Source organism: Chroicocephalus ridibundus, chromosome 8 (genome assembly GCF_963924245.1).
Source record: "Chroicocephalus ridibundus chromosome 8, bChrRid1.1, whole genome shotgun sequence".
NCBI lineage: Eukaryota > Metazoa > Chordata > Aves > Charadriiformes > Laridae > Chroicocephalus > Chroicocephalus ridibundus.
Window position 1 is genome coordinate 53,436,344 of NC_086291.1, and position 19,656 is coordinate 53,455,999.

At 63.9% G+C, this 19,656-nt stretch overlaps 1 protein-coding gene across 1 annotated transcript; it reads right to left on the reverse strand.

Moving 5' to 3' along the window:
• Nucleotides 1-1,487: 1,487 nt before the first annotated feature.
• On the reverse strand, nt 1,488-13,730 carry FSCN1 (fascin actin-bundling protein 1). The gene is made up of 5 exons (XM_063344360.1): nt 12,861-13,730; nt 5,145-5,301; nt 4,561-4,682; nt 4,092-4,259; nt 1,488-3,988 (listed from the first exon to the last, which is right to left on the reverse strand). The coding sequence occupies exons 1-5, from the start codon at nt 13,681-13,683 to the stop codon at nt 3,786-3,788; spliced, it is 1,473 nt and encodes a 490-aa protein (XP_063200430.1). The 5' UTR covers nt 13,684-13,730; the 3' UTR covers nt 1,488-3,785.
• Nucleotides 13,731-19,656: the final 5,926 nt, after the last annotated feature.

Genomic DNA, 19,656 nt, shown 5'->3' on the forward strand with positions numbered 1-19,656 from the left:
TCCTGGAAAAGCTTAATGCGTTCCACGTGGAAAAGCAAAACGGGATGGGAGAGAAAATGGTTTCCAGTCCCTCCTTTAAATGGAACCCGGGCTGCGTGCGGCGTGGGGGGAAAAAGGATTTGGGGGGGGTGGGTTCCCCCTCGCAGGAGCGATGGAAATGCAGAATCCGGCCTTAAAAGCCAAAGGAAATGTGTGTTGGTGAGTGGGGAGGTGGGAAGGGCGAGGGCAGCAGCTCCGCAGCCCCTTCCCCACGTGGGCGCCCCCGGCCATGCCCGCAGACCTCCTCCCCGCGCCGGGTGTCACATCTGGGTGTCACATCTGGGTGTCACATCTGGGTGTCACATCTGGGTGTCGCGGCCGGGTTTGCTCGTGCCCAGGGGGATGTTGCTGGCGGGGGGGGGGACGAGGCCATCGGAGCTGCTCAGCGTTTCCTGCACGGACTTAATTTCTCCCTGTTTACAGTAAGGAAGGAACATCCTCCCTCCCGCCAGCCGCTGCTGCCCGGCTCAAACCCTCTCTGAAGGTGAAGGTCCCTCCTGGCAACATCCACCCCCCACCCCCCTCCCGGCCCCTACAGGGCCTATGTAGCCCCCCCCCGCCCCCTTCCCCAAAACTTGCTTTTAGCAAACCAGCTTTGGATTTTAAAAGCCAAACAGGAGCCCGCTGGTGAGCTGCGGGGGCCGAGCCGGGCTGCGGGAGGTGAAGGGCAGCGAAAGGGCTGTGGCTGCTCGGGGGGTGGGTGATGGAGGTGGCCCCCGGCCCCCCTCCGTGAGCACGTGCTGCGCCCTGTCTTGGTAACATTGACCCTGGGTGGGCTGGTTGGGCTGTGGGGCTGGTTTGGGCTGTCTGGGGGGCGCTGGGGAGGCATCCTGGACATCCCGGCTCCTCAGGCTGGATGCCATGGTGTGGCCTGGGCTGGGCCCCAGCGGATGGGCTTCCCCCCTCCGTCCCCCTCCATCCCCTCCTGGGCTTTGGGCTTTTATCTTCCCCTTCTCCGTATCGCCAAGCAGGGGTAGAGGGGGCTTATTGCTGACCCCCACCGTGCCACGCACCCGAAAGCGGCACCCCATCCCTCTCCCCTCCCAGTGGGTGCCACCCCCTCATCGTATGGGGGGAAACATCTGAGCCGGGGGGAGAAAATACAGCTCCATCGCAGCGATGCCCGGCCGGAGGAGGACACGGCTTTGCTCCTGGCTGCGAGGGCAGAAGGTGGTTTGCAGGAGAGACGGTTTGCTGGTGCGTCTCCCTGACTCGCGCATCAGTCACCCGTCCTCCAAGACACCCGTGGGCTCGTTAGGGCATCTCGAGGTGACCCGGCCTCCAGCCAGCTTTGCCTTCGGTGGAGATGAGCCTCTTGGTCACCATGTCCTTCCCACCAACGCGGCTCCACAGCCAGCTCAAGCTTTGGGAAGGAGTTGGGTCCCCAAAGGCTCCACCACCCCGAATGCTCCGCGCTCGCCCCGACAGACTACACACCACCGCTCGGATCCGAATGCAGGTTTTATTTTTTATTCATCTTTCTCCATTTGAAGCTATTTTTTTTTTTTAAGTTATACAAATGGCACTTACAAAAAAATAATAATTAAAAAAAAAAAAGAAAAACGAACCCCCAAAAAAAAAGAAAACCGAACAAACCCGAAACTTAAAATTTTTTCAGAGTGAGATGTTTTCAGAGAGTCACGACACCCGATAAGAGGAGACAGGAGAGATGTCGACCTAGTGTCACACAGAAGAAGCCGGAGCGGGAGTTACATGGTTCGAACTGCGACGGGGGACAAGGAGGAGGTGACGCGGGGTCGGGGGGGGGGTGGGGATTGAAGGCCAGCGAAAAGTGTGTGCCAAGTCACAGGGTCACTCAGGGCTTCATCAAGACACTCGGTCCTTCGAGGGGCATCGTGGTCCCCGGAGGTGGGGGGGCTGCGGGCGCCTGGATGTGAGCGCAGAGCCGAGGTAGAGTCCCAGCCGGGGTCCCCTGCGCCGGGGAGGGACCCCGGCCCGGAGTTGTGTCCGTCCCCCCCACCCCGGGCAGGGGACAGGTGGCTCGCTCTCCCGGCTGAGAGTTTAGCACCAAGCTCCTATGGAGGGGGATCCCTCCGTGTGGCTTTAAGGCTGACAAGCCTCCGGCCGTAGGGACCGGCCCCGGTTTGGCACGGCGGCCATGCCGCCAGCACCCTTGGCATGGGGTGGGGGGGGTGGGGGGGGGACCAGCGCTCCCTCCCCGGTGGGGGAAAAGGCTCCTCGGTGTGTTTGCAGGGAGCAAGTACCGGCCCTGGGAAGGCCCCAAAGGATAAAGTGCCTTTCAACACCCTAAAGAACACGTCAGCATCACCCGTTACGAACAGCGTTATACTCTAATGCAGACCTAGTACAGACAACAGCTGGTAACACAGTGCCATGGAGAGCATATATAAATAGAGACTAACAAAAATACTGTTTTGGTCTTTTTTTTTTTTCTTTTCTTTTTTTTTCTTTTCTTTCTTTCCAGTAGGGTTGCGATGGCGTGAGAGCCGAGCCCCCGGGAGCTGCCCTGCTTCGGGGTGGGAGGGTGGGGGGGGGGGAGCCCGTGGCAACGGGCGCTTCCTAATTCAGCATTAGGTGTCGGGTGATTGGCATCACCGCTTCCAGTATTTGATGAGGAAAAAAAAAAAAACAAAAACAAAAACAAACAAAACAAACCCCCGCCGAAAACACCCAAAGGTACTGAGCAAATACCACTGTGCAAAGTTTGCTAAGGAACTTTTCTACTCTGTAAACCAAAATCTGCAGTTTATGCTCCCAGCCACCACCCCGGGGAAGGCGGCCTTGGCCAGCCGGGCTCCTGCGGCGACGGAAACCCGCTGGTGCTGGGGGTGGGCTGGATGAAGCCCCTCACCCGGCACGGGCTCGCTCTGTGTGTGTCCCCCGCCATCCCATCCCAGGCAGGGCAGCGGGACCGGCCTCGGGGCAGACGCCGGCCGGGCTGGAGCCACCGCTGTGGTCCGGGATGCTCCTCCAGAGCCAGAAGCACGAGGAGGGACACAAGGAGCGCTGGGGCTCCATGAGATGAAAGGCTGAAGCTTTCCAGACGGGATCACCCTAAAAAATCATTTCCAGGGGGATTGCGGGGGTGTGGGGGGGGGGGAGGATGGGGTTGGCTTGGTGGCCCTTCTGCGGGGACACGTGCCGGCACTCGGCAGCCCCGTCCCCAGGGATGCTGTGATATGTAAGGTCACCTCTTACGGCTCGGCTGGGGATGAATCCTGCCCCAAAAGCCAGGAGGGGAGAGAAGCTGCCGGGGGGGGCCGGCTGAGCCCAGCACCGTCGCTCTGCCCCTGGTCGGAGCGGGATGGGACGGGACGGGACGGGTGCTCCGGGGGACACTGGCAGCACAGACCCGGGCGGCGCCAGCGCTGATATGGCAGAAGCGAGCGCAGAGGTGATCTTATTCCCTTTTTTTTTTTTTTTTTCAATCAATCAAAGAGAGGAAAATCAACTACCTAAGGTGATGCTCGGGGCCGGGAGGGGGGGTACGGCAGTTTCCAAGCCCAGCAAACCTGGAGGGGGAGGGAGGGGGGATAGAGACAGACCCCTCTACAAAGCTATAGGCAGGCTGCCCCATCGCTTTTCCAGTTCTTACAGAGATTTATGGAGACCCACCTCCCACGTTAACGCACCAACTCTACGGCGGGAGGGAAGGGCAAGCCAGTCTGAAAATCCTTTTACGGAGAGGAGAAACAAAACCCAAAGGAAAAAAGGACGGAGGAGGGGGAAAGAAAAGTTGGCAATGGGAGGTACGCTAAAGTGCATTAATATTCCCAGAGAGTGGAGGCGTCAATGGTGTCGGCGGATGCCTTGAGGACCCCGGCATGGTCGCCCTTCAGGTATTTGCCATTGATTTTGATAGCCACTTTGTTATAGTCGCAGAACTCAAAAAAGAAGTCCACGGGGGTGTCGCTGCTGCTGGTGACGGACGACTCGCTCCCCACCATCCAGTACTTGCCGGTGGCATCTGCAGGCAGAGGGAGAGGGGACAAGGTGGCCTCGTGAGCCACCACGGGGACCCCAATGGCCATCACCCCCCCCCCAGCCCGTACCCACCCCCGGGGACTCACCCTTGATGTTGTAGGCGCCGTCGTTGAACTCCAGCTGGAAGACGTCGTAGGAGGAGCGGTTGGAGTCCAGGGTGCCGGTCACCTTCCGGCACCCGATGAAGCCATGCTCGCCGCGGAGGACAATGATGGGCCTGTTGATCAGCTTCATCACGAAATGCTCCGTCTCACCTGCGCCGGAGGGGAGAGGGGGCTGTGAGAGCGGCCGCGGGGCAGGGGGGGACACGCAGAGCCCGGACCCCGCGGGTGGCAGGCAGCAGTGAGGAGGGTGGGCTTGTGCCCCCCACCCATTTCTCACCCACCCCATCTGTCCCCCCATCTCACGGCACCTGAAACGGTCATTAAGAAAACTGACTGCCTGCATCCCTGAGCATCGCTTGGAAGAGGAGCCTGGCTCGGGGAGGGGACAGGGGGGGTTGTCCATCCCCTGCCGCCCCAGTGCGGGGCGAGGGTCCCGAAGGGGGTCCCTTACCGGCTGTCTCCATGGAGGCCGCCAGCTGCCCGTTCTTCTTCGCCGTCACGTACTTGCCGTTGGCAGCTTTCAGGGTGATGCGCTTGTCGCACCACTCGATGTCGAAATAGCAGCTCGCGTTCCTGCGGGGGCAGAGAGGGGGGTCAGCAGGATGCGACGGATGGGGACCCTGCCAGCGCCACCCCACCAGCTCGGAAAGGGCCGCGGCTGGATCGGGAGACCCCGATTTGATCCATTTTTGCGGCATGAGCCACGTTCGTGGTGGCCATCCCGAGGGGAAGCCCTCGCCAGGCAGGCAGGCAGCCAAACGCGCTTTTGGGGTTTCCGCCCGGCTCTCGGCTAGCACGGGGCTGAACTGCGGGGTAAAGCACTTCCACAGCCCCAGCTGGCCGGGAAGGATTACGTGGCCCAAGGGACTTCCCGAGCATCACGGGCAGCAAGTCCCGACACAGCCCCGGCTCTCCGGGAAATTCACTGCCTTCGCTGGGAAGCGTTCCGGGGTGAGCGCCTCATCTGGAAAATCCCCTCTGGATTCCCCTGGGAGATACAGAGGGGTCCCCGAAGCCCGGGGACGGGGGACTCACTTTGTGGAGGCGGTGGACTGGATGCCCCCGTTGGAGGTGAGGGTCCAGTACTTCCCAGTGTAGGTCCTGAAGGCGCATTTCTTGGTGTCCTTGTTGATCTCCAGCTGGTAGGTCTCCTGGTCACCCTCCTCGTCTTGGTTGGCCGAGAGGTCCATCCCTGCAGGCAGAGGTAGATGGAGGTGGGAGGGCGCCAGGGGGGATGACCCCAACTCACCCCCAGCGGGTCTGGGTGCGGGGGCACCCCAGGGAGCCCAACTGAGAGGGGCTCCCGCTCCCCTGGGTGAGCTTTGGCGACTCCCGAACCCCTCGCACGCATCTCTCCTCTGGCATTTTGGCTTCGAATCCAGGTTTTCGTTTGGCTACTCAAGTGTTAAGGCCATAAACGAGGGCTGGGATGAGCCAAGGCGGCCGCGAGCTTCAGCTCAGGGCTCTCCATCTCCACCACGATTAAGCACCACGCAAAAAACAACTTAGATATTTCATATGGAAAAAGGGTTCTGGTTTTTCTTTTTTCCGTGGAGGTGACAGCCAGGTTATTCAATCCATTAGCAGAGGTGGCCGCACCACCTATGAATCCCCAGCTCGTGGCATGTTTAAGGACCGTGGCACCATTTTTCATCCGTGAATTGTCACGGCCCATCGGGGCGGCGAGGCTTGCAGGGAGAGGAGGTTCAGGAAAGCCCTGGGGCAGCCAAGCCCTTCCCTGGCTCCCAAAAAAACATTGGCACCAGCCCATCTCCTGGCTCTGCCAGACGGGGTGACCCATCCCTGCCCCAAAGGGACGTCGCTGTGGCCATGACCTGGCAGCTGACGGCCATTCCCATCCTGGGCACCGGCCTCAGAGGTGGATGCAGCCAGTCGCGGGGCCACCAGCCACAGTCCTGGGGCCACCATCATCCCCCCTCCCCGCGCCATGTGCACATCCACCCACAGGCACTGAGCCCAAGCAAACCTGCTTAGTCAGGGCTAGCGGGGCCAAATCCTCTCCCCAGCTCTCCAGCTTGGCGGATTTCCGCCTAAAAATACTTTTGGGATGGGAGTCACAAGCCGTCGCCTGGAGCCAAAACGAAGCGGCCGAGCCGGGTTTTGGGGAGGGAGCCGGGCTGCGATGGATGCCCGGCCCCGCTCCTACCTACAGCCACGATGGGCAGAGACGGGCCCCAGCACCACCAGTGGGACACGGGTCTGAAACCAGCGCGAGCTGCCCGGGAGGGGACGGCGGTACGGGCTGCGGTTTAAAGGAACTGGATGAGTTTTTCAGAGCGCAAAGCACCCACGTCCCTCCCCTGCTGCATGGGTGCTACAGGCTCACGTCCGACCACGCACCCAGTCCTGGAAAGGGCACAAAGCGTGCGCGCAACCTTTCCGCCCAAATCTGCCTCTCCCTGGAGGCAAGAGCCTGCTCGTGGGGCTGGCAACGTGTTCAGCCCCACACATCCATCCCAGAGAGGTGGCGGAATCTCCGTCTCTGGAGACATTCAAACCCCGCCTGGACGCGTTCCTGTGCAACCTGCGCTGGGTGACCCTGCTCTGGCAGGGGGCGGGACGGGATGATCTCCAGAGGTCCCTTCCAACCCCTGACATTCTGTGGTTCCGTGATCTCCACGGTACGTTGCCTCCTGGTTTCTCAGCTGCTGGGATTTCGAGCAAGGTCACTGGGAGGGTTTCAGGGACTGCAGCCTTGGTGGCCTTTCTGCACTGAAAAGCCACCAGAGCAAGTCCCACCAGCTGCACCCACCTGGGGAGGGACCAGGTTGCCCAGAGAAGCTGTGGCTGCCCCATCCCTGGAGGGGTTCAAGGCCAGGTTGGACGGGGCTTGGAGCAACCTGGGCTGGTGGGAGGTGTCCCTGCCCAGGGCAGGGCGTGGAACGAGATGATCTTTAAGGTCCCTTCCAACCCAGACCATTTTAGGATTCTATGATCTCCCTCCACACACCAACTACTGGCCTTGGAAATGGAGATGACACCCCCCAGACCCCGCAGCTGGGGCAAACGCAGCTACCCGGTGGCTTCCCATCTCCCCATCTGCACCTCCACACAGGCAGCCACATCCTGTGGTCCCCGGGGAGCTCTGCCTGTCAGTCTCCCACCTTCCCCAAAGGGATTCGGCTTTGAAGGCTTTGCTTTTGTTGGCTGTAATCTTATCTCCCACGCCCAGCCCAAACTGTCCTGTTGGCAGCATCCCCTCTCCCGCCAGGCATCCTCCAGCTCCCGATGGACACGCAGACCCCCCCCCGGGGTATACGGGACAGCGCGGGGGGTGGGGGTGGAGGGGAAGCGGGGTGCTGCACGGCCACCAACCCTGTTCCCAGTGGCTAAGTCCTAGGCTCCTGTGGTCGCCCCACTCTTGCTGCCTCCCAGGGCTGCTGGGGGGCCGAGCCAGCGGTGGGTGGAAACATTTGGTTTTGATTTTGCACCCCCGCCGGGAAAGCAGCGCGGCAGCCGGCTGCTCCAGCCCCTCTGGAGAGCCACAGGACTGCCTGTTTGCCGGGAGCTGAGCGAGAGGTGGGGGGGACGAGGGGCTCTGCGGGGGGCTCTCGGAGAAGGACCGGCTGCGGGAGGGGATGCTGGGGGATCATCCCACCACCGAGGCGGCTGGCACCCCAAAACCTGCTGCGGTTTGCCACGCTCTTAGACAAAAAGCTCCCTGAGCTGCAGGCACCGCCATGGGGAGAGCCGGGAGGGGGATGCTTTGTGCGGCAGAGCAGGATCGCATGGGCTGGAGACGGGGCAACGAGTGCCGGGAGCCTCCCGACACCGTCCCCTCTCCCCCTGAGACCCCCACCACGGAGCACAGCGATCCCCCCCAGCCCTCCCCACCTCGCCGCCACGCCATTGCCCACGCTCCGGCCGTTCTGGGGAGGTTTGGCTTTTCCCGGTGCCTCGCAGGGCCCGGCGGCAGGAGGGTCTCCCGCCGCCCCCTCCCCGAAAGCGGCGCTGGGTTGGGTTACAGCGACTCAGCACAAAGGAATGCAATCACGGCTGCGGCGGGGGGGGGGCTTCAAAGGGCTGTAACCGAGCAGGGCAGGAGGTTTGGGGGGTCAGAGCCGGGCGGGATGGGGGAAAGCGTGGGCTGAGAGGTGGTAGCACCACGGCGGGTCCAAGAGAGATGTCCGTGTGTCCCCACGGGGGAGGACAGAGGCTGTCCCTCCAGCCACCCCCTGCCACCACCCCCGCTCGCTGCAGCCCGGGGCGGTGGCAGGGAGCCGGCGTCTCCCGCAGCGCCCGGCCGAGCCGCTGCCGCTCCAATCACGCTTTAATTACCGCTCTCGGTAAATTCACAGTCTGGAGCCGGCGTGACTCTGCCTGACCTTGACGAAGCTGCTAATTACAGCTGGAGGCGGGAGGGGGGAGGGCGGCATTTCGGGAGGGGGGAGAGCGGAGGCGCCTCTGTGCCCCCCCCCAAATTCCCCGCGTTCGGTGGCCTCCAGCTCTGTCTGCGACACGGGTTTGCCACGGGGGTCTCGGGGGCAATGCAGAGGCTGGAGGCGGGATCTGGGGGGGCTGAGAAGTGTGTGTCCCCTTCCTAACGCTGACCCCCTCCCAAACAAAGCCCCTGCGGCTGGAGGTCCCCAGAGAGGAGAGCCAGGGAAGGGTGATGGGGAGGGGAGCCAGCGCTGGAGCAGGAACGGGCTTCCCGAGTCCTCAGCTGCTGAGGATTCCAGACGCTGCCGACCCCTGGGGTTGGCGGGATGGGTGCCCCATCCCTCGCGGCTCTCCAGCCCAGGGTGGTGGAGGCACACAGATGACAGCGGCCATCCCGGCCCACGCAGACACCTTCACGCACCTCCCAAAGGGACAAGCTTCTCCATCTAAAGGAGCAGCAGTTTGCTGTGGCCGTGCCAACCTCCGTGCCACGGGGGGCTGCAGACCCAGCATGGGGGCAAATAACAGCATGCAGAAGCCTTTCCTTCTACATTAAATTCATGCAGAGGGTGTCCTAGAGCCATCCCGGGATGCTGGCGAGACCCAGTGGGATGCGCTCCATGGAGGAGGCCAAGAGCCTGGAGGACCACGGCCAACCCCTGGGATGAGGCGGCTGGAGCAGCCCCCATGCCCAGACCCACAGGGTGGAGGGGACAAACCCACGCATCAGGAGCTGCCTGTGCAAGGGCTCCGCTCGCTGCCTTTCCACGGCTGGAGCCAGCAGGGCCCGCAGGCAGCTGCCATCCCTGCCCGGCACCGGGAGCAGATGGGAGGCTGCACCTTCCCCATCCCCCACCTCCCCGAAGGCCAAGAGGCTCCATTCCAAAAAAACCCACGATTATGCCTGAAAAACCCGAGCTTGCCTCCCTCCGAGGGAGCACCGTCAGCAGCCCGCAAAGCCCCCGAGGGCAGCAGGGCAGGATTTCAGGTCCTCGTGCCCAGCAGCCGGGGGGGGCTGCACCCAGCTGTGCCCGTGGGGGTCGGGTCCAGCCTCCCCGCAGGTCTCCGGCACCCTGCGCCCCACGCTGCAGCCGCGCACGTGCCCCCACCACTCGTCTTGTCCCCTCCCTGCCCTTCAGACGGGCTTTCACTGCACCCGCAAATAAATCCCAGCACGTTTTTGTCTAAAAGCAACAGCCCGGAGCTGTGCAGCTCCTCTGCTGGGGGTGCAGCTCTGCAGGGGGAGGGGGGGGGGGTGTCACGGGTGGGGGTGAAACACGGATTTCCTGGAAAGGCCATCCCTCTTTCCCTATGGGTTTCCTGTGGCTTCGTGGTATCCCCCAAGTGCCAACATGTCACTCAGCAGCTCCGGATGAAAACCTGAGGGCGATGCAGCCGTGCCCCCCACCCCAGAGCTGCATCTCCCCACCTCACTGCGGCACCAAGATGAAGCCGGGGGGGGGGGGAATTGGCTGCGGCTGCTGCCAGCACCAACCAACCCACCCCATGCCGGGGGAGAGGGGGGGGGCGTCCTGCCCCCAGAGCGGAGCTCCCCGTCGCCAAGCCGGCATGCCCAGGCGCGCTCCCATCACCGCACTCCTCCTCGCTCGCTCGTCCCCCCTCCCCGGACCCCTCTTCCCGAAATGCCTCGCTCCCCGTCGGCCCATCCTCTCCCCCCCCATCACGGGGCGGGGGGGGGGCGGGGGGGCAGGCGGCACACCTCGGCCGGGCGGGGGGCTGGCAGGGGCCCAGCGGAGCGGGGAGGACGCCAGCGCTCTGCCCCGGGGACCCTCACGCCCACAAAGGGCCCTTTGTTGCCGCAGCCGGGGCTAGAAAGGAGCCATTGAGGCGGGGAGGAGGCTGCTTTCTGCTGGCAGCCCCCCCCACCCCCCACCCCCCCGCCACCCGTCTCTGTTTGAAGGTGCAACGGGGAGATGGGGGCTCTCACAGAGCCCCCCGGGGACCCCGTCCTGCGGCTGGAGGCAGGGAGAGGTGCCAGGGCCAGCGCAGGGCTGGCACCCACCTCATGTGCCCCCCCCCCCGCCTCCGGATTGTTGGAGTCGTGGTCCCCAGTGCCCTGCGTGCAGGGATGGGCGACGCCGGCCACCCCAGGGACAGGGAGGAGGCTCCCAGCCAGGAGCTGACTCGGCACTCGTGGGACAGGGCTGTCCCCAAGGCTGGACCAGCTCCAGCTCCCGGCGGGGGGAAGCCACAAAAGCCCCGTGGCCCCCGTCGCCGTCCCCCTCATGGGTCAGGAGGGGGAAAGCCGCCGCCATCCCCGCTCCCTCCCCGACTCCACGCGGGAACGAGCTGTCTTTTCCCACGAGCCGCAGCCGCTCCCTGCCCACATCCCGCATCCCACATCCCGCGTCCCCGGCGGCCTCCGGCGCATCTGCCAGCAGCGCGGCGTTATCAGCTCGGCAGGGGGAAAGGGCTGGCTGGCTGCAACCGCTTCCTCCGGCGCCTTCGTTTTTTTTCGGCTGCCTTCTCGGTAACCTTGGGACAAGGCCCTTTCCCGACGGGAAAAGGGAGGGCGAGCCCTGGAGAGCGGCACCTCCCGGGATCTCCCCGCTGCTAGGCTGGATAAACCGAGTGGAAACGGCTTCTTCAGCCAAAACGGACTGAAGCGAGGATGTGCAGCCCCAGCACACCCCTCCCCAGCGTGTTTTGCTTGGAAAGGGGCCGGGCACAGCCCAGAGCCCCCCTGTTGCTGGGGAGATTTGTGCTTTCCACCCCCCCCCACCTTCCTACCCCCTCCCCATCCATCCCAAGTCACACAAAGCCGGCGGGTCCGCCAGCAGCGCTCCCTGCCCGCGCCGTGGGGTCCCCTCGCCGCCCCCGCCCCATCCCGCACATCTCCCCCCACATCTGCTTTTCCCATCTCCGGTGACAAAGGGCTGCAGCAGCCCTTCCCCCACGGCGCTGCGGCAGCCTCCCGCCATCGCCATCACCATCCTCCTCCTCCTCCTCCCCCCCGCCAAAACCCCTGCGCCTGGGCAAATAGCCCCCCACTGCCCATCTTTGCAGGCATTTTTATTTTATTTCTTTTTTTATTTTCTTTTAAGGGGCTGCTTTGCAGCGCGGGATTTGCCCTCGGGAAGGAGGGAGGCAGCGAGCTCGCTGCAAGGAGCTGCCCAGGCACGGACGGGGTGGCGGGGGGGGGGGAGCGGGGAGTTAAGCTGCAACCTTGAAATATTATATATACACAAAAAAAAAAAGAAGAATTCCCCGCTGCTCGTTCCTCCGGGCGCTGCAGCAGCCAGACGTGCTCGCACCCATCCCGCACCCGGCGTGTGCCGGCCTGACTCGGCAACGAGCCCCGGGGCCACCACGCCGGGCCGGGAGCGGCGGGGGGGGCTGCACCTCCAGCATCGCCCTGCCTTGCAGAGCGGGGACCCCCCCCGGCCTCCAGCGAGCACCCCTCAAGCTGGGGGTGGGGGGCGTGGGGGGGTGCAGGCTGAGTGCTGGGAGAAAGGCGGGCGGCCATGTGCCCGGGGAGCTGCGGCGGGGGGGGGACGGACACGCGATGCTCGGGGAAGGGGGGATTTGGTGGAGGCTTTGTTGGGTGAACAATGGGGCTCCGCAGGTAGGAAGGCGACAAATGGCAGCCCTGCCTCCTTCACGGCAAGGGAAGACCCCATCCACACACACCCCCCCCCAGCGTCCCCCCCTCCATCCCTGCACCCCAAGGCAGGCCCCTCACCATTCCTCCCCCACCCACGGCGCCCTGCGGAGGCGATGCTGGAGGGATGGGGGTGCTGGAGGAATGGGGGCCCCCAGGCAGGCGACGCCGCAGGGATGGGGGTGCTGGGGGGGGATGAGGGCCCCCCAGGCAGGCGATGCTGAAGGGGGAAGGGAGAGGGATGTGGGAGGGGTGCGGGGGGACGATGATGGAGGGATTGGGGGAGGGACCGCGGGCAGCCATGCTGGAGGGGTGCGGGGGGGTGTCCTGGGGAGATGGTGGCTTCAGGGGAGGGGTGTAGTGAAGAGGGGCTCAAGGAGGGGGAGAAACCCTAAAGAGGCGATGGCAGAGGGATGCAGGGGGACACCCCGCGGGGCGGCTGCTGCAGGGAGGCAGGGGATGCTGGAGGGACGTGAGGGGGCTGCCGGGGGTGGGGGGGCAGTGCTGCGGGGGGGCACGCCGGGGGGGCGATCCTGGAGGGATGCAGGGGGCGCGGAGGATGTGATGCCGGAGGGATGCAGGGGGGGGCAGCTCGGGGCGGGCGACGCCCGAGGGATGCCGGTGCCGGAGCGATTCAGGGGCTCACCCCGCGGGCGGCGACACCCCAGGGACTTAGGGGCGGCCGAAGTGTGTCGTGTGTCCTCCCCCCCTCCCCCATCCCCTCGTACCTTGCCGGGTGGAGACATTCCTGTCGTTGCCGGCTCGGAGCACGACCTGCGGGCAGCTCTGCTCGAGGGCGAAGAGCTCGTCCTTGCCCACCTTGGTGCTCTTGCCCGCCTTGAGGGTGCCGCTGGGTCCCGAGGGGGCGAGGTAGCGACCCTCCCCGTCGCGAAAGGCCACCTTCCCGCAGCGAAACTCGAGGGTGAAGGCGGTGCCGGGCTCGGCGGCGGGGACCAGGCGACCGTCGCAGCGCAGCAGGCGGTGGTCGCAGCTCTGCAGGCTGTACCGCTGCTCCACGAAGAGGAGGGTGATGAGGGCATCCACCCCCCACGGCACGTCGCGGTCCACGGCCAGCTCGTCGCGGCGGGGTCCCAGGTGGGCGTAGCGCTTGCGGGCCAGGCTGTAGAGGTTGGCCTGGGGATGCATGGCCAGGTGGACGCTCCATTTCTCGGTGGCCGAGACGGCGGGGGCGAAGCAGGAGAGCCGGTCCTCGGTGCCGCCGAAGAAGCGGCGGTGGGGCTCGGACTGCAGCGACCAGCGCCCGTCGCCGTGAGCCACCACCAAGAAGCGACAGTCGGGACCCGGCTCCTCGCTGTCGCAGCTCACCCGGCCGTCCTTGTCGGCCGCCAGGTACCGGCCCAGGTGGCTTTTGAGCAGCACGGCGCTGGAGTCCTCCCCGTCCTGCTCCAGCGTCCAGATCTGCTTCTTCTTCATGCTGGCGGCCGAGGCGTTCACCTTGAACCCGAAAGCCTCCGCCGTCAGGTACTTGTTGCTGCAGTTGATGAGCCCGAATTGGATCTGCACCGGCTCCGCCGTCCCGTTCGCCGTCATCCTGCCGCCGCCGCCACCGACCGCCGCTGCCGCCGCGACCGCCCCGACGCCGCCTTTATACCGGCGGCCGCGGCACCGCCCCCCCGCATCCCCCCCCCCCCACCACCACCTCCCGCCCGCCCGTCGGGGCCGCCCCCCCCATCCTCCGCCGAGACCCCCGCCCGCCCCCTACGAGCGCCCCGGCACCGCCGATGCACCCCCGCCGCCCCCCGCATGGCTGCAGGACCCCTCCCGGGGCAGCAAGAGCCCCCTTGGATTGCAGGATCCGCCCCCCCCCCCCCCCCATAGCGAGACCCCGCTGCATTGCAAGGCCTTTCCCTGCATTACAAAAGCCCCTTTGAATTGTAGAACATCACACACACACACACACCCATATTGCAAGACCCCCCCACACTGCATGGCAAGACCCCTCCCTGCATTACTGGAGCCTCCTTGAATTGCATGACACCCCCACACACATTGTGAGACCCCACCGCATTGCAAGAATGCCCCCCACACTGCAAGACCCCCCCCCTCCTGCAATGGAAGACACCCCCCCAACCCCCCATTTCAAGACTCCTCTCTGCATTGCCAAAACCCTTGGCGTTGCATAGCAAGACCCCCTTGAACCTCAGGACACGCCCCCCCCACTGCAAGAACACCCCCTGCGTGGCAAGATCCCACCCCACATTGCAAGGCCCCCTATGCATTTCAGCATCCCCCCCCATTATAAGACCACCCCCTGCATTGCAAGACATCCCCTTGAACTGCAAGTCACCTTCCTGCGTTGCAAGACCCCATCCCATTGTAAGACTCCTCCTACATTGCTGGACAACCCCCCCCCCGCACCCCCTCTGCCCCTCCGGGGCTGTTTTCCACACTGCAGGGCTGCAGAACAGAAGGGGAGAAGGGTGAAAGCTGCCATGGCCCCCCGCCATCTCTGAGCCACCCCAGCGCCCCGTGCCAGGCACCAGCGAGGCTGGAGCGTCTGGGTCCTGGTGAATCCGAATTCCCCCAAGCAAAGCCAGAAGCAAAACGCGGGCACCCCTGTGCAAGGGCAGGGGGCAGATTTTGAGGCCACTTCTCGGGGTGTAGGTGAGGGGTGAGGCCACGCTCCGGTGGCACGTACACCAGGGATGACCCTAGGATGGGACACAGCCTGGGCACAGCGCAGGGAGAGCTGCCTGCGCTGCCCAGGGGTGCTGCCCGCTGCTCCTTGGGGACAGGGACACTGCCCATGTCTATAGCATGGAAACGGACACAGACGAAGAGCAGCACGGCTGGGGTGGCAGATTTGAAGGCCCCCGGCTGCTTGCAGGGAGGAGCCGACTGGGGGAAAACAAACTGTTTGCTGGGGAAATGAGCAGAAACAGAAAATTGGAGAAAGAGGGATAGGAGGGACACAGGGGCTGGTTTTCGGGCGGATCAGGGAGCCGAACCGCCCGTCCCCCCCGGCAAAGCAGGGCACGGGAAGGGCTGGAGCGCGGGCACGGTGCGACAGCCTGCACTCAGGGCTGGCACAAAGGCTTTCCCCAGGCTCATCCCCCACCTGGGGCAAGACCTCATCCAGCCCCCATCTCCCCCAGGCCCTCCAGGCTCCACTGGTTCTCCACTGGCTGTACTGGTTAGAGCCCTCACTCCACCTCTGGGCTGCCCCACAACCATCCGCCCCTGCCCCGGGGTGGGGGGATGGCACAACCGCCCCCAGGCGAACCTGCCAGCCATGGATGGGGTTTGTTTTCCTGGATGCCAGACCCGCTCCGTGCTCGCGTTTGCCCTGCAAATCCGGACAGACCGACAGACAGACAGACCTTTTGCAACCAGAACTAACCCCACCGCCTCTCAGCCGGGCTGGGACCCAACCTCCCCCAGCGTCAGCGAGGCAGATCCAGGTTTTTCTTGCAAAACCCTTTTTGCTCCTCATGCTAAAAGCCCCCCCCCCGCCCCCGCGGCGTTAGAACCCGGCCACGAGGCCGAGCAGCTGCCCAGGGCCTACAGCTGCCGGGATCTGCCTTCTCCTGCCGCAGCAGGCAGATGGTGGCGAGGCTGAGAAAGAAACGGCTTTTCTGCTCGACAAAAAAAAAAAAAAAAAAAAAATAGCAGGGGAAAAAAAAAAAAACCACAACAACCCACCCTGTTTTCTCCCCCACGGGCCAGCAGCGCGGCGTGGATGGCTGGCACTGCCTGGCTCAGCAGGCTCTGTGCCTGTACCCTCTGCCTGGGGGGCAGGGGACGGGAGAGCCCCAAACGCTGTCTGAGATGTCCCCACATGTCACTGTGGTGGCAAAGGGTGACCAGTGCCCCCCGGCCTGGGGATGCAGTGGCCAAAACCTGCCTCCCGAGCGCATCCGTGCGTGCCGGGTGCGCTGGAGTGGTAAGAAAGGCGCTAGGTTTCCCTCTCTATATTGCATTTCCCGTCGTCTTTGCAAGCTGCCGTGACTTAACGCTTCTGAGGTCACCCCCCCGCAGCCCTCCCACCGCCGTTCCCGCAGGAGACCCAATCCCTGGCGCACGGCATCCATGACAAGGGCTTTCCGGAGCGTGGCCGTGTCCCCTCCGGAGGGGCTGCGTGACTCATCCGCTGGGATTTCAAATAACCCCGGCTCCAAAAAAAAAAAAAAGGCAAAGAGAAAAGGAGCCCCGGTCATGGAGTGACCCTTGTCTTGCCTGCCTCGGGCACAGAAACGCCCCCGGATTTTCATGCTTGCCTGGACGCTTTTTGTTGTAGCTCGGCTTCATTTGCGAGCGGTGCTGAAGCTTTTAGTCGGGGTCGTGAAATCGGGCTTGAACACAGGGCTGGTGGCCGGGGCCACTGCAGGGAGGGCAGGTTGCCGGGCACGCTGGCTTGGTGCCACCAGCAGGCACAGGGGGCTTGCGGGAGGGCAGAGAAGGCAAACGCGGGGTATGGCAATGTCTGGGGAAGGCTTATAGGGGTGCGATGGGTTATTTCATCCCTATGTCCCCCGGGAGGGCAGTGGAGCGGTCGCAGGGCAGCAGGAGATGTCCCCGGGCGAAGGGGCAGGGTGGCACGAGGGGACGGAGACGGAGGCACCAGCCCGAGGCGCAGCAGCCGGGAGATGCTGTGGGCTGCGTCCAGCCCGCTCCTCTCCCCCGGCACACGCAGCCCATCGGGTCACCCTGTGTCACAGGGTGTCTGGAGCTGGTGCCACCAGGTCACCCCTCGGAGCACGGCTTGTCCTCTGCCTTCAAGCCACATCGCAGCTGCCGGCCTGGCCTGAGCCCTCCTCGTCCTTGGTGGAGCGATTCCGGGGGCTCGCTGCAAGGAGGCTGCTGGCGGGCTTTCAGCAGCACAGGGGACGCAGGCTGGCTGATGGCTGCCTGCCTCCCCCGGGGCCCCTGCGCACTGCGAACCCCAGCTCAGTGTCACCGGCATGAGCAGACAGATGTCGACGTCCCTTGTGGTGGTGCCAGGGGCTGGGAGATGGCCAAGGCTGGTGGCCCCCGGCACAGATATCCCCTCTCACCCCACCGAGAGGCTCAGCAGAGCTCAGGGACCAACATTGCCGGGCCACCACTACCTTTCCAGCCACCTCTGTCCCCATGCAGGACAGGGCTTGGTGACAACAGGAGCCCTGGCACAGGATGGGGTGACCTCGTGCAGCCCAGCGGGCTCTGCTCTGGTGGGATAAAGGGCTTTGCCAAAACCACCCTGCGATCGGGGACCACCGGACCGGTGCTGGGAACAAGCCCCAGACGCAGACCCAACACCCCGGCCAGAGGCTGCGTGTCCCCAGGGTCCCCGACGCATCCCTTGCCGCTGCTGGGGGCCACGGGGGACACCCCAGGGTGCCTGGCTGCCCTGGCTTCGCTGCCGTATGCCGCCAGGCAGCTCAGCAGAGGTTCTCCGGCAGCTCTCCCGACAGTTGGCAGGCGCCCCGGCCTCATTAAAATTGTATTAGGCAGTATTTAAAAAAAAAAAAAAAAAAAAAAAAAAAAAAAGCAGCAGCACCGGGGAAAACAAAGGGCAGCCCTAAGAGAGGGGCTCGGAGCAGCGCTCCGGGGGGGAGTTTTCCCATGGGATGCTGCCCCAGGGGGGTTTACTCAGCCCCACCACCCAGGAAGCGAAGGACGGTGGTGGAGCATCGTCGGGGCTCAGACGTGTCCCCTGTGTCTTGTGGCCATCAGGAGCGGTCATGGTACCCGTCGTGGCGCTTGCTCGGTGCTTTATTAGCTGGGTTTATCCTGTTAGCATAATTGCACCCAGAGCACAATAAGGGATGGAAATGCTTGAAGCGCCCCGTTTAAAGCAGTTTGGGTGTTGGGCAGAGGCAAGACTGAAACAAACGAAGGAAAAAATACAGACGGGAAAGCACGTACGACCGGACAGTCCCGGACCCGGGTTGGGACTTTGTCCCTCGCTTCCTGCTGGAGCTTGTTTTCTGGTGTGGTTTTTGCATTATCAGAAACGAAGCCGAAAACCTGCCCCTTCCTCCAGCTCCCCCCGAGGACCCCGCGGAGGTGGGATGGAGGCCGGACCCCGGTTCATACGGCAGGAGAATGAGTTTTATCGGGAAAGCTTAAAAGACCTTTTGTGTAGCAGTTCTTAACCTTGGTGGCGGGGACGGTGCTCTTTGTGCCGGACCCGGCGCCCTGCCTGGTCCCCGGGGGCTCTGCCGGGGCGCCCGTAGCCCCGTGGAAGTGCCCAGGAGCAGCAGAGGAGAGACACGGGGCATTTTGTGGGCCAAAATAATCATGTAGCTTTCCAGGATGCTTTCCAGCCTTCCAAAAAGAAAAGAAAAAAAAAAAAACCCAAACCAAAAAAAAAAACAGGAAAAAGGAAAACAAAATAGGGATGTGTCCATTTTTTTGCTGCCCATCCTGCAGCAAAATGCGGCACGTTTTTGCAAGCGGAGGGTGTGAGAGCCCTGGGGGCTTTTTGTAGTCCCTTAGGGGGAAAAATAAGCCGCTTCCCTGTGATGGTGGCATGTTCCCGGGATGTGGCAGCCGCCCAGCCGTGGCACGCGGTGGGGGAGGCTCTCGCCGGCCGTCGCAGCGTGTTTGCCTCTTGCTGGCCGCCCACGCGCAGCCCGGTGGTGAATTTTGGCCCCGAAACCGCTTCAGAGGAGCCTCCGGCAGCGGGCGATGCTGGCTGCCCTCCTCCCCGGGCTGCTCCGGTGCGGAGGTTTCGGATGGGGCCAGGTTCATCCACGGTGGGGGGAGGGTGATGCCGGGGGAAGCCATGGTGGTGCCGCTGCCCAGGGGTGCGATGAGCGCGCACGTGCTCAGCTCTCACCTCCACCTTGCCCCCATCCGCGCAGAAGCCACAGCCACGACCCAAACCGGGGGGGGCCGCGAGGAAGACTTCAGCGCCAGCCCCATCGCCCGCCGCACATCCCCGCGTTCAACTCCCCGCTGCAGCACGGAGACAGCGTGTTGGAAGAATTTGCAGGGAAGAAGAAAGTGTGTTATCAGCATCTGCCCACGCAGCGCTCCAAAATAACCCGGCCCCAGCCGCTCGGCAGCGCCAGGCGGAGCAGGTGACTCAGCTTGTGACAGCAGCTCCTTTCTGCTCCGATTTTCTCGCTCGGTCATGCCCCGATCCATGTTTCCCCCTGTGCCTGATGCACGGCCCCAGCGCCACCTGTGCTCATGCCAAAGGGTTTGGTGGGCAGAGGAATGGTTGAATTCCCAGGGCACGGCCACCCTCTCCAAACATGCAGCGTGCCGTAGAGCTGGTCTGAGCATGGCTGGGATGGCGGTCCCCATCCCCGGCACGACACCGCTGCCATCAGATACTCCGTCCTTGCCTTGGGATGGTGCATCCCAAAGAGGACATAAGAGGGATGGAAAAGCCTTGGAGCAGCTGGAAATGAGTCAGGCAGGGAGGGACATCAGGAATGGGGGACAAAGTGAGCAGGCCAGGAGGAAGCTGCCCGGGATGGGGGATGAAGAGGAGGAGGTGCTGACTTGTGTTTTTGTGTTTGTTATCGCCCCAGCGTCCCGCTGCGGGCTCCAGACGCAGCTTTGGGATGG